General features: G+C 44.3%; 1 protein-coding gene across 1 annotated transcript; it reads right to left on the reverse strand.

Annotated features, from left to right (window-relative positions):
• Nucleotides 1-16,556: 16,556 nt before the first annotated feature.
• LOC136350043 (uncharacterized) lies at nt 16,557-17,252 on the reverse strand. Its single transcript, XM_066301567.1, has one exon. The coding sequence runs from the start codon at nt 17,250-17,252 to the stop codon at nt 16,557-16,559; it is 696 nt and encodes a 231-aa protein (XP_066157664.1).
• Between the last annotated feature and the right edge of the window lie 610 nt (nt 17,253-17,862).

Here is a 17,862-nt window from a genome sequence, read left to right on the forward strand (position 1 = left end):
ACGAATATCGACATGCATTGAATGAATGGGATTCATTTTGTTTTGGATTTAATACTTATTTACCCTTATTATTTTAATTTGTCATGAGGTAGGCCAGGGTGATGTATTCCTTGTGTTACGCCTATGACTAGTGTTATCGTGCAGGATAGAATCATAATGCTGCTTTTGAAGATTAAGCATAAGGTGCCCCGTCGGCAGGAATTTTCCTTGCGGTATTCCTTATGATTTTAAAAGAGCAGTGTTTGCGTCTGGAGTCGGAACCTTTTACAAGGAATGAAATCCTGCACGATAACTGCCTTTATGCTATCCTAAACAGTTTTAATTGTACCCTAGTCAGGGTACGCCCATGGATAGTGCCCGATTTTTTTTTATACTTAAGCGTGGAAAGACATTTGATCGTTCTCTTTCTTTAGTGTCGTCACAATCAAGTTGTACGTGTGCGGCTCTGTTAATAATCAACAAAATATATACAAGTTTTAAGAAAGAAGCAACTAGTTTATACTAAAAAAAGGGTAAATAATTAAAAGTAAGTCCCCCTTTTTTACACATTTAATATTCAGACTTTAGGAGGATATTCAGATTTGTATTTGAAAACCGATGTTATACTTTTAGCCGATATTTTGGAACATTTCAGATTAAATTGTATTTCAACACATAATCTCGATCCTTCTTGGTATTTTACCATGCCTGAATATACTTGGAACTGTATGTTGAAGTACACTAAATGCAAGTTAGAATTATTACTCGATATTGATCAAATAATGTTTATTGAAAAAGTTATTCGTGGTGGTATTTCTGTGTGTAGCAGTAGATATTCCGAAGCAAATAATAAGTACATGTTTAATTATGATCCTCTAAAACCATCTAAATATCTTCTTTACCTAGACGCGAACAATTTGTACGGAAAAGCAATGTGTGACTACTTATCTTTCCGTATTCCTCGGAAGACTTAAAAAAAAATTAAACAATTACTTCTATATTTATGGTTTAATATAAACTTGTAGTTAACACAACACTAACAAGAATTATTAATTATAATGGTAACTATACTGTAGGACGAACTTTGGTAAGTCAGAATAAAATCAACGTGAATTGAATATTAGAGTGATTCGAATGTCAGAGTGAGTGCCGAAGGTCCAGCGCAATGTGGTTTTATTGTCTGATTCTGCAAGCTCAGCAAGTCTGGGCCGCGTCTCTTTAGTATGGTGGCTTATGGTAGCATCCCCATATAACTTCTCCTCTCTGAGATGAAACTCCTAGGCTAGCCGAGGGAGTGGAACTTCTATTGTCTCTTCCTTTGTCTGCTTGTTTTTCTGACTCCGATCTTTCAGTCGGGGTTGCAGCAACCTTTTCCATATTAAAGCTGCCATTGCTCCGATAATTATAATATACATTATTAATGTCCACACACTAGGGGGTGTGTAGAGGTCATCGTCCGTCCAGCTGCCGCTTTCCTGCTCCTCGTAAACTTCATGGTTTAGCTTATTCAGGTCATTTAACTCGAGTTCGGGTAGGTGAATGCTCAAGTTCAAGTTCTGTCGGGGTTGAACGTCTGTGATCATATTAGGTAGCAAAATGGGCTTCAGTGTGTTTTCCATGATCGTCATGGTATACTTGCCTGTTGGTTCCCGATGCTTAACTTACATCCCTTTGGAATTTGGTATAGATATGTCCTGTGCAAGGTTTTGGCTTCTGTTTGTCCATTTTGGCACGTTTGTTAGACTATTTCATCTGTAGGACTTATTATAATCCAATTATCTGACACATCTAACCTATTTAAAATGATTCTGTCTATTTTCATTAACGTTTGAGTACAGTTCGAAGGATTTTTCACTAAGTTTATCAACTGTATTTCACAAGGGGTTTCCGGCTGATTTCCCGTCAAGTCCGTTTTATGACACAAGTATAGTTCTGGCTTTAATTTACAATACTCACTGTGAAAGTACGCGTGGTACAACTGGCTCTTCACAATGTACTTCCCTCTAGGTATGATTGCCCTAAACTGACCCTGAATGTAAACGAAAATAGAATTCAAATGGTAGTAAGAAAATTGCAGATTCTGAACAGTAGGAATGTGTAAAATGTAGGTGATTTGATAATCCAATAGGAAACACTCCAATTTTATTATTTCTTCGTATTTACCATATTTCCCAAAGTTACTGGTAGTGGTAAATTGGTCCTTCCTATGTTGTTGCTTAACTCTGTGAGTGCAGTGAGTAGATCCCTTTGGTCCATTATACTTGAGTGCACGCTATTTAATCTTGCAAATATCAATGAGTTTTCGACATCTTGTAGGATGGTGTTGATTATCTCGTATATATCAAATATTCCGTTGACAACTTTTTTAAAACGGATCAATTTTTATCGTCGATCACATCTCTGATATAAGGTACAATTTCTTTCAATTTGGCCTCCAGTATTCTATCATTAGCGTAGAGCTGTTTTAGTGTTTTATTAAATTTTTCAAAAACTAACACTGTCATTTTTCCTAGAGTTACAACTTGAGTTTGAGTGAGCTTCTGTTTTGCACGTAATTCTCCAATTAATTTGTCATATGTTTGATCATCTTCTGTGTCCAAATTTCCCGTGATCGCTTTGAACACTGCTCCTAATCCATCCACAATTCCTCGCTTTGATCGATTGGTGTTAGGAAATATTCGGTAAAAGCGGTTTTCAACTTGTTCCTGTATTGCCTTCATGATCTCGTAGAAATTGCGGAGTTCATTCTTATGTGGGCTTAGATGTGTTGTCGTTTCCCAATTGCTGGCCAAATTATTTATTTTTCATCTCATCTCTTCTAGTTGTTCTGCTACTGGTTTTAAATCATTGTCATGGATGAAACTGTGACTTCCATCAATCAATACTACTTTTCCCACTTCTAGCGGTAACATTCCCGGATTTCCCTTTAGTTCCAACAGTGTGACATCCCTTGCTTGTCTCATGGCTACGATGCTGTAAATATTTTTCCTTCGTATTCTTTACGTACATGATTTGGTTTGAGTATAATTTACTCCTTATTTCTACTTGGATTAATACATTTGTGACGGCTGGTCCGTGTTAGATTGCCTATATTCACCTTTCTTCCAGATTGATTTTCGACAAATTTCCTTTCTCTATTTACAACTTCCGCTTTTGCACATGCTTTAAATTTGTCTCCTAATTTTTGCCTAGGATTCTTTATTCTTTCACGCACGTCATCTTCTCCTCAAACATCGTTGGTTCGTCCGGATTCACATTTCGTTTTTCCATTAAGCGTACTTTACCTCGGTCATTCGCCTATTTATTTCTCCGTACCACAATTTCGTCCTTGCTTTGTGTTCGGTTACGTAGTTGGTCATTAAGTTTTCATTCATAATAATGTTGAATGGATCCTCACTTCCTAGGTGTCCGTTCACAACTTCCATTGGTTTGAATCCCGTTGATGAATGAATTGAATTGTTGTATGCTAACACGGCGTACTTGACCTTGTGTTTGATCGGTGTCTCTTCTTGACCTTTGTTGTTCAGCAATCTTACGTGTTCTGCTATTGTTGAATGAAATCTCTCCACAATTCCATTTGATTACATTGTGCCTCTGAAGGTGAGAACCGTTGGTGCTAGTGCACCTCTGGAGGACGTGTGAAAGGGTCTCGCGGCGGCCACATCCAGCACGACAAAGCCTGGCAGCAGCGGGCAAGCCAGAACTATGCAGGCCACCAACAGTTGGCAAAGTGTTGGTTAGCTGAACCGCCAGGACATAATCTCAACCCAACCAAGAGGGGGGGGGGGTCGAGCAGCCAGCCGTGCGAAGCCTTATGGCCAGAGTGCTCGGGGAGGCCGACACCACTAGCGGAGACGGAGAGATGCTCCCGCCAGTAGATAGTCTGCTGACCGCCCCGGCCGTATGGGTGGAGCAGTAGCCGCAGACGCTGGTGGAAGGAGGCCACGTAGTCAGTGACTAGAGTTGCGGTGGTGTGCGGATCAGTGGCAGCCGCCAGTCTCTCCATGCGGGTCAACAGGATGTCCGGGATACATGCCGAAAGGAAAAAAATCCCTAGCCCGCCATGGCAACGCATGGCATAAATAAGCGCATTTGCTATCGAGGCGGGCAGGTGAAGCGCTCTCTTGACAAAAGCCCAGACAGCTTTGTCGCCACGGTCCAAGATGGCCGAACTAATCCTGGCACTCTGTAGAGTGTACAGAAACTTGGGCAAGACATAATCAACCAACAGCCGAAGTTCCTGATGCGGCTTGAGGGGCGCAGACCCAAGACGCTACAAAGCAGCCTCAAGCTTGTCCACGCTCGGCATGTCCATCACGGCAAAGCCATAATCGAACCTCAGGTATTTAAAGAACAACTCCGCGCCCACCTATGGTATCTGCGCAGCCCCTATGAAGATTTTAACAGCACCGGCGAGGTGGCACTTCTTCGCCGATGGAAGTAGTTTGGTGCTGAGGGTTGCGCATTTGTCCGGATTGAGCTGCATGGATCTAGCTGCGAAAAAATTCACACACCGGCGAACGATCATCTGCAGAACCCTGGCGAAAGAAGTGAGGATCAGCAGGTCATTAGCGTAGGCCAACGCCAAGATTCAAACGCCATTAACACGGACACAAGCGGGAAGCGTTCCAAGTCGGTGAGCAGCTGATCCAGAACCATATTGAATAGGATAGGGGATAGGGGGTCGCTCTGTTTGACACCCCGGAGAATGGACACTCCGGGGACAGTGAGGGGCCCGACAGAGATGGAGGTCGAGCATCCGGTCAGATCGCCCATGATAAAGGCGTCGAGGCGTGGATCGATGGCGAAACGGTCGAGCGCCCTAGAAATAGAGGCATGCGGCACCGTATCAAAGGCCTTCCTCAAGTCCAGTGAAGCGATAGAGTAAGGCCGGGTATTCTCCCTGCAATCCTTAATGGCAGCCTGCAGCACCAGCGAGTTGGCCACGCTACCTTCTAAAGAGACGAAACCATACTGGGCGCACTTGAGCTGGAGGGTCGAGAGCCGAGTGGCGATCATCCGATAGAGGGTGCGGACAAGGATATTAGCAACCTTGACGGGACGCCACAATGTTACTAAACGAGGGTCGGAACAACTTTTAGGGATTAAGGTGGTCCGACACTCCTTCAATGGGGCTGGTGTGATGCCGGTGCAGATCATGACATTTAAAAGAACAACGATGTCTGCAGGCGGTATCTTCCGAATGTCAGTGGCGGTCATCCCATCAGGTCCGGCAGAGTTGGAAGCACGACGGTCCTCGATAGCTTTCCGAATGTTATCGAGCGATACAGTAGTGTAGAGACCGGGAATGGAGGTCTTCCGGTCGTGCACGTGCTCATGGACGTCCGGCGAGGACCCAGAGAAAACTTTCTCATAGTGCACTCACATTTCGTCAGCGCTGGGGTGGCTAATAGCGGCACCCGGCTCCAATCAGTCGACAATCATCGACGTCAGCGAAGCCGTGTTGTTGAGGTACATCTCCTGAAAACGTTTGTACCTGTGCGCCCTTCTGGATTTAACGGATTCCTCTCGGGTGTAAGGGGGGGTGGGGGGTACGGCGAGGTTCACCCCTAGAGGCTTTGGGGGTAAAAGGTAAAATGAGCTAAAAGTTGGTGCTGCCATTTCTTTCCAGATTCGGAAAGTTAACATTTCTCAGCCTGCTGTATCTGAGAAGGGGGGCCTTGTATCTAATTGAGGGGACACTCAAACCTCCGTCACAAGCCGAGGCGTCGAAAAATGCCACCGGCGTATCGTGCAGCAGCGAGACCCATTTCCTCACTGATCTTCTAATGATGACATCGGCCCCCCGAAGGCAGCTCATGCGCACCCTGCTCAAGGCAAGACGGTGGTAGAGGCGCGGAATCAGAACGGTTCGTAGCGCGTATAACCGTTGTTGAGGCTTCAGAGGGGCCTTTGTGAGACGGCTTAGAGCTTCCTGTAGGTAAGCCACAGGGGAGTATTTAAGTCCTCCCATACGGGAGAAGTCCACCCCAAGTACGTGAACACACCGTCTCGTCGGGTGCTCGGGATGGGCCCACCACCCGCACGAAATATGATATTGGAGATAATAGTTCTCTTTTGTTTGGGCTACCCTTGTATGCTCAAAGAGCGGCACTTGGCGGGGTTAACTCAGAGGCCGCAGTCTCCCAGGTACGACTCCGTAAATTCCACCAGTTCTCGCAGGCCGTCGGCCGTAGAGGCGGCCAGAATCAGGTCGTCGGCAAAGGCGAGAGCATTGATCTTAGATGCATCAATTGTGTTGCTACGTGCTGGGGCAACGTTCTTAGTAGTCCGTCTATCACTAAGTTAAACAAAAGCGGTGATAGAGGATCCCCTTGTTTTACACCCACAGACGGTCTAGTGGGACCGGAAATCCAGTCCCGTCCTTTAAATCTGGTCTGGGACTTCTCGTACATGTTGGCGATGTACCTCCTGAACCCAGTGGGGAAACCATATGATTGTAGAGTGTTAAATATGGCCCCATGAGATACCGAATCAAAAGCCTTGCTGAAATCAAAACAGACAAGATGACAGCTCGAGTATCTCCGATGCTGGTCGCGCAATAGCAGGTTCAGGAGGATCGCATTGTCGGCGCAACCGTCTGTAGGCAAGAATGCACGTTGACGGGGGTGGAGTCGCAAAACGCTTCCAATTCTCCGCGCCAGGATATCATTGAGCTGTCTCGCTACAACAGACGGGATGGTAATCGGTCTGAAATCCCCCGGGTCCCTAGATATGCCTTTCTTTGGGATGAATATCGTGGTGGACTGCCTTTGCGAGACTGGGAGATCCTCGCACCATAGGATCAAATTGAATATGCGGGCTCGAATTGCTGGAGCAACCGCGCACCACAGTCTCGCCGTAATCCCATCGTGGCCCGGGGTGGTGCCCGGAGACGGCTCGGATTTGCGGATCTCATCTATGTTGATTGGAAGCCAAACGCTCGACAAGTTTTGCGCCCAGTTGGGGTGTATCTCCGGGAAATCCCGGGACTCTCTCTCAAAGACCACTCACCAGTAGTCCTCCATGATGTCTTGAGGAGGCAATTTCACCACGCTCTCGCCCTCTAAGATCGCCCTGATACAGCGGCCTCGGTGCTTACACCAATTGCGCTGAGTAAGCGCGTATGCCCGACGTCTCTGCTTCCTTGATGGAAGGGCAGCTGTGGGTGGAGGCTCGTCGGTAGGCGTTTTCCGACCTCCACACGTCGGTTTTGGGAAGACATTGTCCAAATAAGCGGAGAGGTCAGCCAGAGTGGCAGGTTTCCCCCTGGTGGGGGCCCCGTCCACTATCCTCAGCAAAGTCTCAGCGTCGTGGCTGTCTAGGTCGGTAGGCAGATGTAAGCCTCTGAGGTGTGTCATAAATACGTAATCCTCATAATCAGAATCAGACCCCTCATCTAATATTCTCGGGCTAGCCGGATGATCTTCCGACCCGGACGAAGCCGGCAACGAGGATGACGAGTCGGCCGCAGTCGTCAGTTCGGCCATTGCCAACCGCACGGCTTCGCGATATGTCTCGCCACGACGCTGTCCCTTAATGGCCTCTATCGTCCGCTCTGGGAAGATTTCATGCAGCGCCTGATTGATAAACCGAGGGGGACTGTTTGCCAGAACTAAGGCCGCCTCGCGGCGGGCCATTCTCAGTGCCTCCTCTTCGCTCCAGCGGGCTTTGTTGTTCACTCTAGTACTTTGTGCATCATATTCATTCGGGTGTGCGAATCTTGAGTGCACCCCTCTTCCGGTCTTGGTGGCGAATGACCTGTCGCAAAACAGGCACTCAAATGGCGGACTCCCGCCGTCACGGCCCGAGGGAGCCGGACGGGAAGAGCACTGTTGGTGGGACGGGTCAGTGGACCCGTCCCTGTCATCCGAGGCTTTCTTTTTCTTCTTTGTGCCAACAGGTCGTAGCCGAAGGGGCTGGCAACCCCAGGGGCTGCCATAGCCGACCTCTCTTTAGTTCACAAGGCCTGGAGGCCCTGCTATCCAGCGGTACCACGAGGAGGCGAGAGGTGGGCATTTGCAGCGTCCGGTTCCACCCGGAGCGCCACTTAGCGAGTAACATGACCACGGTTCAGCTTGGATCCTAGACGGGTCCCCAACGGCTTTAGCGCCCGGGCAGGTGTCCCTTTCCGGACTGTGCTTGTCGGGGGGTGACCGTCCGACACCTCAAACGCTGACCGCTTAAGAGAGTCATAGTTATTCCCGCCGTTTACCCGCGCTTGATTGAATTTCGTATCCATCGGCTCTTTAATTTGTGGTAAAGATCGCTGATTAATAAAAGGTCTGTTAGCAGAGTTCATGGTTTGGTTACGACTTATTTGACTTCGATATGGCACCAATTGTGGGAATCTTTAAGGTCTGAAATTATTTTGGAACATATTGGGTTGAAAATTCGTTGGTCTCATCATTGGGGGTTGGAAATTTGATTGATTAAATCTTGGGAAATTATTATTAAAAACGGGTCTTTGAAAGAAATTTTGATAATTACTCGGTGGTTTCATATTAAAGTTATTGGGTCCAAATGAATCATGCTTTTATTGAACCGAATGTTGAAGGTGTGTGGGAGTTATTCTAACATTGGAATTAAATCTCTGGGTGTTCAAGGAATTGCTACGGTGTTGTCCGTACATGAAGTTTTCTTCTTCAATTACAAGTGCCATTGCCCTTTCTAGACTGTCGGGTTGTTTCAAAGGGATATTATTCTGTAATTGGCCTGTTAAGCCTCTAATAAAAGCTTTTAAAACTAAATCTTCGTAATCATCCATTTTTGCTCTACGAGACTCATCACTTAAATTTAGTGTATTTAATTTTTTTTTAATCAATGAACGAGAATCCTGACATTTCATGCCAAAATTATATGGAGTTTCATTTTTATTAGGACGTAAATCCAATGTGTCTTGAATTAAACATTGCAAATCTCTTTGGTCGCCAAAAGTGAGTTCTAAAGCATTTTTGATATCTAGCCACTTGTCTAGTTCGTTTAATCTAGTTCCAATTAAAGTTAAAGTACGGCCGGATAATTTGCCAATTATTGCTCTTACGATGATCTTACGATGAAGTTATTATGAGCTTCATCACCCTGTCTATAGAATGTGTTAATCAAGCTGGTACAGTTGTTTAGAAATATTTGCAGTGTATGAGGGTTTCCATCATACGAAGGAATCGTATCAACGTAAAGACGTAGAAGCTGATAGTTAACAGCTGCTGGTGGATTTTGTGTGGGAGTAGCCATATTATGATAATATTCTCGATATTCAGAATTGCTACTAGATCGAGTATGAGGATTTTTACTTTGAGTTAATCCGAATTTGTTTAATAATTTCAGAAAGTTCTGTCTCTGAATCTGACATTAAGTGTTTAATCACTCAATAACTAGATTAACTATTTCGATTTATACGAGCTCCTATCTCTAATTATTACTCAAGGGAATTATCTTGTGATTCAAAAAAATATGAAAAATCAATTACTTACATTAATATTAAAAAGGAAATATTCATTCCTGAATTATTCGTTCTGCTTTTTCTTAATCTTAGCCCTTATAGTCCTAGTTCCAAGAGGAGTTGAACGATTTTTCTTCTTCTCCCTGGTTGCTTTCCTTCAGAAGCGATGCTTATCTTCTTGTTGGTTGTGGTCTTTCAGAAGCGATGCTTGTCTTCTCTCCTTTTCACGGGACAATCTTGATTCTTAGGATCACCGAATTAACCGTTGAAACGGAACTTTACGCGATTTTTGTCGTAATATCGTTTCGATGAATCCTACCGACTACGCCAGTTAGGTTTTCATCCAGGAAAGAGAGATTAAAAAAAAACGCGAAGCACAATGCACAAGACTACTCTATTCTACATCTGAAATATAAGAAACTCTCCTATCTAGCCATTTTAACAATTTATATAGGTAGGTTGCTGTCTCTGCAAATTTCAAGGAAATACTTGATTTGCAGTCTCGTAGGAAAGGATCCCTATGACAGGTTCCCATCATTCATTATCATAGAGGATGCACATGTAACTTGCATTATACCACTCCCGGAAATTCGTCTTCTAATAGCCCAGTTGAAAGACTACACTCGACTCTTCTCGAGAAATTAAGAGTACTTAAAATGCAAAATCCTGACGAAACACCACAAAACCTTATGATATCTGCTGTACTTGTTTATAACCAAAGTATACATTCGACAACTGGATATTCACCCTTTGTTATTCTCTATTTTCCCTACCTAAACGAAGTAAGCCTGAATACGGACCTTACAATATACGAACAGTACAATGACAAAAGAAAAAGGGAACTTTTGCCTTTTCACGAGCATGTGTATAATACTGCCTATCAGAAACAATCAAATAATACCGAAAAGCAAAATAAAAACAAAGAAGACCCCCTTGAACTTCGAGTTTACGATGTCGTTTATAGAAAAAATACAGTTAGAAACAAAATGAACCCGCAATACAAGTTATGTTGAAGAATCACCCGTATATAGGTGAAGCAGGATCATTTAGAATAAACCCATACAACAGGAATTTCCCACTCCGAAATGCAACATTATACTTTGCTTAAGTTGCAAATAGTCTATCATAAAAATAGGAGCGCATCCCGATAACGGAGCTCTTTTGCTTTCGTAGTTGTAACGTAACAATTAGAGTAATTTGGATTTTAAACTTTATTTAAAATAATTTTTTTTTTATTAAAGTTACTTAAATCCAAAAGTTAACTTACATTCCCACAACAATTACTAACATCAATAAAAACAAGTTAACGGGTATTTCTAAGAAAAAACCTATAAACACCCATCTCAGAAAAATCAAAAGAGTTAGGAAAAATCCTATTTTTTTGTAGCCTCCTGATCCTGATCCGCCATGCGACGGCCCTTCAGGTTCACAAGTTACCTAGCAATGGGTATTATTCGGAGGACATATCACGTTCATCTATTTTTAACCACTATCATAGTACTTACATACCATTTAATCTTACTAACATTAAGTTTACCTTATCGCAATTTTTAAATAACCTAATATGTTTAGCGCCTTTAGTGGACGAACATAGAATCAACAACGTAAGAAATTTATATTTACACACGTGCTCCCCATTAAATGATACATACGATACCAGCGATAAATTGAAGCTACGCGAGAACGACCGCAAAAAGCGAGGTCTAATGAACTTTCTTGGAAGTGGAATCAAGTTTATTACTGGAAATTTAGATAACAACGATCTAGAAACCATAACCAGGAATCTGGAAATTTTAAAACGAAATCAACTTAATTCCTTGCATAAAATAAACGACCTACTTTGATGGAAACATAATGAATAAGTTCAAATAACGGTAAACATTTTAAACCAAAACTCAAACGCCATCCAAGAAGAAATATCCAAAATTACAAATCAAATGTCGCTAACTTTGTTAATCCAAGATCAGTACATTCAGATCAACCGTTTAAAACAGGTCTTAGAGAAATTTTTACGAGTTGTCTCGTTTGCCAAATTAGAAACTATAAATCTTGAAATAATATCTCCCAACGAAGTAAATGATATATGGTGATACCTTAAAATGCACTACCAAAGGAAAGCCCTATGGTCTATCAAGCACATTACAGAATTAACTTTAATTTGCAAAACCGGTTTATTGATTCTAGACGAAATGGTCATACTTGCAATTAAAATACCTATATTTGAAGAAAACCTTTGCGATTTAAAGTTTATATATCCAATACCTAATAATGAATCAAGGATAATCATTAGTCCTAGTAAATATTATTGTAACGACTTATGGTACAAATCTTGTAAGGAAATCAATGCGAAATGGATTTGTTCGGAACCTCATATGAGTGGTTGTTCTTTATCTAAGAATTGTCCATTTGCATCAGTACAAAATAATTACCAAGTATACACTTTAACTTATAAGAACGCATTGTTAGTATGTACAAAAACATCAGAGACCCTTTACGAAAATTGTTTTCAATTTCAAGCACTACAGCTTGAGGGTTGTTCTTTAATTCAGAGTCAGTGTGATGTTATAGTAAATCAGTATAAGTACTCTCTGGAAATTAATAATGTAACAACAGTGCAACCAATAGCTACTAATATTCAACTGACGAATTTTAGTGTAAACTTACAAATGAGGCACTTAGAAAATCCAGCAAAACTTTAGGAGGACTTATTAAAACCTATAAAACTTGAGGATTTATTACCACCACAACAAACACATTATGTTGTAATAATTATTAGTATTAGTGTTGTTCTTCTTTTCGGTACACTCAGTATAAGTATTTACCAATGGAAGAAACACAGGTACTTTAAGATGATCCCCTTGAAGACTCTCCAAAAATTCATCAACGAGGACGTTGAAGATACTAAGGGTGGAGGAGAAATATCCTTGAACCAGACAACGTGATGACCATGCTGCTGACTACGCTGCTTACCTCATTTAAAAGCAAATGTGTCTTTCTAGTATTAGCATTAAGATCGTGTCAAAGCTAGGGAGCCGTTCGGTTTTAATTGTTCGTATCATTTTGTAAAATAAGTTAGTGTCCTTACTTTCAGCAAATAAAATATTTTTTTAAAACGTTCTTTGATGGACTTTGTATTTAATTCGCGGATAACACTGTTATCTTGGATCTCTTCCTGCACAGGCAGAGGCAACGGTATACTTCCTGTTATATGGCAGGCCTACGATTCAGTGTTTCATAGAGCAATTATGGGCACCCTAAGATCTTATGGGTTCCCTCGCACCGAGGCCGTTGACCGGATTAACCTGCGCAATGGAAGTTTGCCAACTGACTCAGGCCAGGTACTTTCTCTATTGCGGTGTTTTCGAGACGGAGTGAGAGCCTGGATGTCCCGGGGGTATACCGTGACTTTGTGGCTGCTTACGGCCGGGTCGTCATGAAGTTCCGTCGCCCTTGGCCCGATTGCTACTATGTCGTCAGGGTACCCTAGCAAGCTTGCCTGTCGCCCCTCGTCGCCCTCCTAATTTATCCGCCCCCAACCGTTTATGGTTTTAGAGTGTCTGGCTCTTTACAGGGCCCTGTTGGCGTCTCTCAATTTTTCAATAAGGCGTCTGAAAATTCCAGACCCTTGGCCAACTAGTATCCCTTGTAGATACAGAGCCTCTAGCTCGCGGGATATCTTCCAACCCCGCTGTCCGCTGTCCTCGCAGCTTCAATTCCCAGAACGATCTCAATGCGCGCTCGCGGCGCTGTCGTGTGCCCGTGTCGGAGACACCCGATTCCGGGGTATCTGCCCCCAGAACCTCTGAGGGGCCATCCTTTCTGTGTCCCCACTGCCGCCGGTCTTTTGCAACGAAGGTTGGCCTGGGCGTCCATGTTGCCCGTCACTGCCGGAGACCCTCGGTAGACGATTCCGATTCGGATGACCCTTCCGAGGATGATTTCACCTGCTCCGACTGCGCCAAACCGTTCCCCAATCGCAACAGCCTGGTCCACCACCGCAGACGCTACTGCCGCTCCGATCTGGATCCCAGGAATCCCTGCCCTGACTGCGGGCGGTAATTTCCTACCTTTTCGGGGTTGCAACAACACAGAAGGAAGTACATATCAGGCCGACATGGAGGCCTCTGATCAGCGACGCTCGGAACCCTTCTCGGCCCTTGAGCAACTCCATATCGCTCAAACCGAGGTCACTTACGACGGGTCCGTGCCAATTAACAAATTCCTCTCGGAGTCGTTTAACCGTTCGATTGACGAAATCCGTAAGTTGAGGAAACTTAGGCACTACCTCCAACTGAGGGCCACGGTCGAAACTGATCAAAAAGAGGCCGCCGACGCTGGTCCTGTTTCCCCGGGGCGATTCAATAACCTCGACCCTGTGGATATTCAGCTGGCAATGTGACCACCTGTCCCTGCCACATCTGCTTCGCCACAGGCTGGTCAATTTGAGCTCGTCCATACATCTCTTTCCGGCGAGCATACGGGCCCGTCTGCTTAGTTGTCTCCCTGCGCCGCTTTTCCGGACCCTTCCCCCTGAAGCACCGCTGTCTCCCCCAGCCCCTCGTCTGACAGCGAGATGGATAGTGAGGGTGATGGCGCCGATCGTGACCCGGTGAGAACTTTTCTTCTCAAGCTGCTGGCCGATGAAGCTTCCGGGGCGACTCTTAGAAATCTTGTATTCCCCCTCACCATCCCGGATTATCCCGTCTCTAATGACGCAGTCTTGGAAAGTGTCTACAGATACATTTGGTCTCCTAGACCTCCTAGGAGAGCCCCTGCGGGACCAGAAACCGATAAAGTCAACAAACACCACGCCACCTCGACCAGGGCTCGGAGAACTTATCGCTATAAGCGCTTTCAGGAGCTCTATTCCAAGGACCGTGCCTCTCTGGCGGGACTCATCACCAACGGCTTGGAGCTGGGTGTGCTCGGCAGCTACCCATCCGCTGAGGACGTGGGTGAGCACTACCGAGGCGTTTTTTCCACCTTTTCATGTCTTGACGATGACGTCTTCACCGATCAAAAGGAACCAATCCCTGGTCTATACGCCCCCATCTGTTTGCCCGAGCTAAAGAAAGCCATATCAGATCCAAAGGCTTATAACGCCGCTGTACTCGACGGCATGACCGCCAATGGTTTACGTCAGCTCCCGCTGTGGGCCGTCGCAATCCTTCTCAATGCGATGCTCCTCACGGGAGTCACCCCGACTTCTCTAAAGGCCTGCCATACCACCCTAATCCCCAAGGGTGAGGCAGACCCCCTCCAGATCTCTCCCTGGCGGCCAATTACCGTGGCAAACATTTTGGTCAGGACGCTTCACCGAGTGCTTTCCTCACGGCTCTCTGCTCTTCCGCTGCACCATGTTGGTATCCTATACTCAACCATAAGTTATCCAAACTAATAGTAAACAGTTTTTCTAGCGGCGTCTAAAAGACAAGCGGATTGATTTCCTATATACGTAGCAATAAACTATTAATTTGGAGAACTTGAGAGAAATGCATACATAGCATTTATGATCGTATATTTTTCTTTTTGGAGTTAGTTTTATATATAAGTTCAGTCTGAAGATTTTTTGTTGTACACAAGAAGTACACGATTCTTGGTCCTCTCTAATTTTTTCCTTTTTATTTAGATAATAAAGTCATTTAATTCTAAGTTGTACCTCTTATTATCTCCCAAATCCAACACACCATTCGCAGCGAGGTTTTATTTCTCTTGACGGGACAATGGGGAACGCGATCATTTTGCAGACCGCGATACGCTCCTGCAGAGAGGATGCCCAACCTTATTTGATTGCTTCCCTCGACCTTAGGAAGGCTTTCGACACTGTCCCGCACACCAGCATCCAGCGAGTCTTACAGCGATTTAATATCGACGAGCGACTAGAACGCTTTATTATGGGCGGCCTCACAGGCTGTCATACTACTATTAGGGTGGGTCGTGTGTGCCTTCCGGATGTTCCCATAAATAGGGGTGTCAAGCATGGCAACCCTCTTTCGCCACTGCTCTTCAATCTGGTCCACGATGAGCTTCTGTGCATCCTCGATTCCCAACCAACCGGAATAGAAATCAATGGCTCGACCATCAGCAGCCTTGCTTATGCTGATAATTTGCTTCTGCTTGCTCTGTCCCCTCGGGACCTGCAACTGCAGCTGCGATCCTGTCAGCGTTTCTTCGAGGCTCAACACATGGCGCTTAATCCAGACAAATGCGCCAGCATCATCATCAAGCTGCTCCCGGCCCAGAAGAAACTCTACCTCGCTTCCAGGGTCAGGGTATACTTGGGACCCACACCTCTTCCGTTGGTCGAGGCCGAGGCCAACTTCAAATACCTCGGCCAAAGATACGGATTCATGGGCACCGATCCGCCGTCGACCCATAACCTCAAGAGGGCGCTTTTCTACTTACAGCGCGCGCCCCTAAAGCCTCATCAGAAGCTCGTATTTCTAGAGGAATATATTCTTGCAATGTTCCTGTACAGTTTTCAGAACCCTAGAGTGAACTCGGCTATTCTAGACCAAGCCGACAAGGCCGTCCGGAAGACAGTGAAGCAGTTTCTTCACCTTCCGGCACAAATGACCAATGCACTCCTCTACGCACGAAGCGGCGGGCTCGGACTATTTTGCTTGTCGGCCCGAATTCCTGACATCCTGATCGGAAGACTTGATCGTCTAGCACTGAGGGGCGACCCCCAGCTGCGGGCTGTGCTTTCTTCCGACTACGCCACCCAGGTACGATCCCGCTTGCTGCGTCTTACAGCGCCCTACGGCAGAGGAAATCAGCAAGCCAGTTTTTGGTTCAACAAGTTGCAGAATACCTTCAGCGGCGCCGGCCTTCCGGAACACTCTGGGCATAACGCCGTCAGCCAATGGATCCGTTTCTACGTGCCCCTACATTGTGGGAACTACGGGCACGTCGTCTTTGTCGTCGACGACGACGACGACGATGACGACCGCTCGCATTCAGAGTGCCTCGACACCTTGCGTCTATAATGACGGCTTGTGGACTTCGATTTGCCAAAAGTTTAAGTCCACGTGCCCCTAGTTTATATTTTACGTGCCCCCAGTTTACGAAATTTTTAGCTCAAAAGTTAAAGTCCCACGTGCCCCCAGTTTGTCATTTTCGACTCGCCAAAATTCTAAGTCCCACGTGCATCAAAACCATGGTTAAAGGGTTTTCTAAAGTTGCCTGAATTAGTAGGAAACTGATGTGGGTGGTTTATTTTAGGTGGTACGAAAATAGGTTGCGAAGAATACTGTTGGACGGGTTGTGGCCAAAATTGTTGGAATCCTGGTTTGGGATAATGTTGTGGGGGTTGTCTATACTGCACCTGTTGTTGGAATTGTGGTCTAATATTTTGCTTAGGTTTTACTCCAGGATTGGTAAAATTGGGGTTATTTTGTCTGGTGAATTTCATATGGTTTTCGGCCATTTGGTAATTCAAGACGAAACTAGTTGCTAAATCTAAATTTACCAGGTTCTGGACCATAAGTATCGTTCTTAATTCGACTGGAGAATTTGTTACTAAATTTTGAACTGGTATTAATTCATTTTGGGCAATCAGGGAGTTAGATATGCCTGTTAGGCTAATATCACTTATAATTTTGGAAGTTATCCTATGGTTAAGGCTTTTTAATCTTTCCAAGTAATCAAAAATTGGTTCATTGTGACTTCTTGTAGTATATATTAATTCTTGGACTAAATTCTGCCTGGAATAGGGATCGCCATATTTAGTTCTAAGTGCTTGTTTTATATCTGCCCATGTTTTTAGATCCGGTCGAGTCATTAAGAAATTACCCGCTTCGTTAATTAATTTAGATTTGATAGCTGTCATAACGTATTCTTTTTGAGCGTTTTCGCCCGTAAAATAGGTTTTATAAAATTCATCGATGCTATTTACAAAATATTCTAGATATTGGCTTTCGCCACTGAATGGTTTTAGCAATTGCACAATTGATCTTATGTTTTTTCCCATCTTAGATTGATTTAAGATTTGTGGTAATGTTAGGGCTTCTGCTAAACTTGTCGTCATTTGTTTAACTATAGGGTTAACACTTTGTTTCCTAGCCTAATGTTTTGTTTAATTCTACTTAATTATGACACACCAATTACAAGATACTGGGAAATGATTACTTACAGATGACACTTATTGTAACAGCAATCTTCCTTTGTACGTTGGTTCTTGTTGTGACTTATATCCAGTTAACCATAGAAATGGAAGTGGATCTAACCCAAGGAATTTCTCGCGGGACACTATCAGTTCGATCACTTTCACGCGATTTTGTTGAATTAATCACTTTTCACGCGTAGCTATCGATTTGATCACTTTCACGAGATTTATTAATTCCTGGATGTTCACTCTAGATATCCTACCTACTGCGCCAGTTAACTTTTGGATTTAAGTAACTTTAATAAAAATCAATTTATTTAAAATAAAGTTTACA

Source organism: Euwallacea fornicatus, unplaced genomic scaffold (genome assembly GCF_040115645.1).
Source record: "Euwallacea fornicatus isolate EFF26 unplaced genomic scaffold, ASM4011564v1 scaffold_88, whole genome shotgun sequence".
Taxonomy (NCBI): Eukaryota; Metazoa; Arthropoda; class Insecta; order Coleoptera; family Curculionidae; genus Euwallacea; species Euwallacea fornicatus.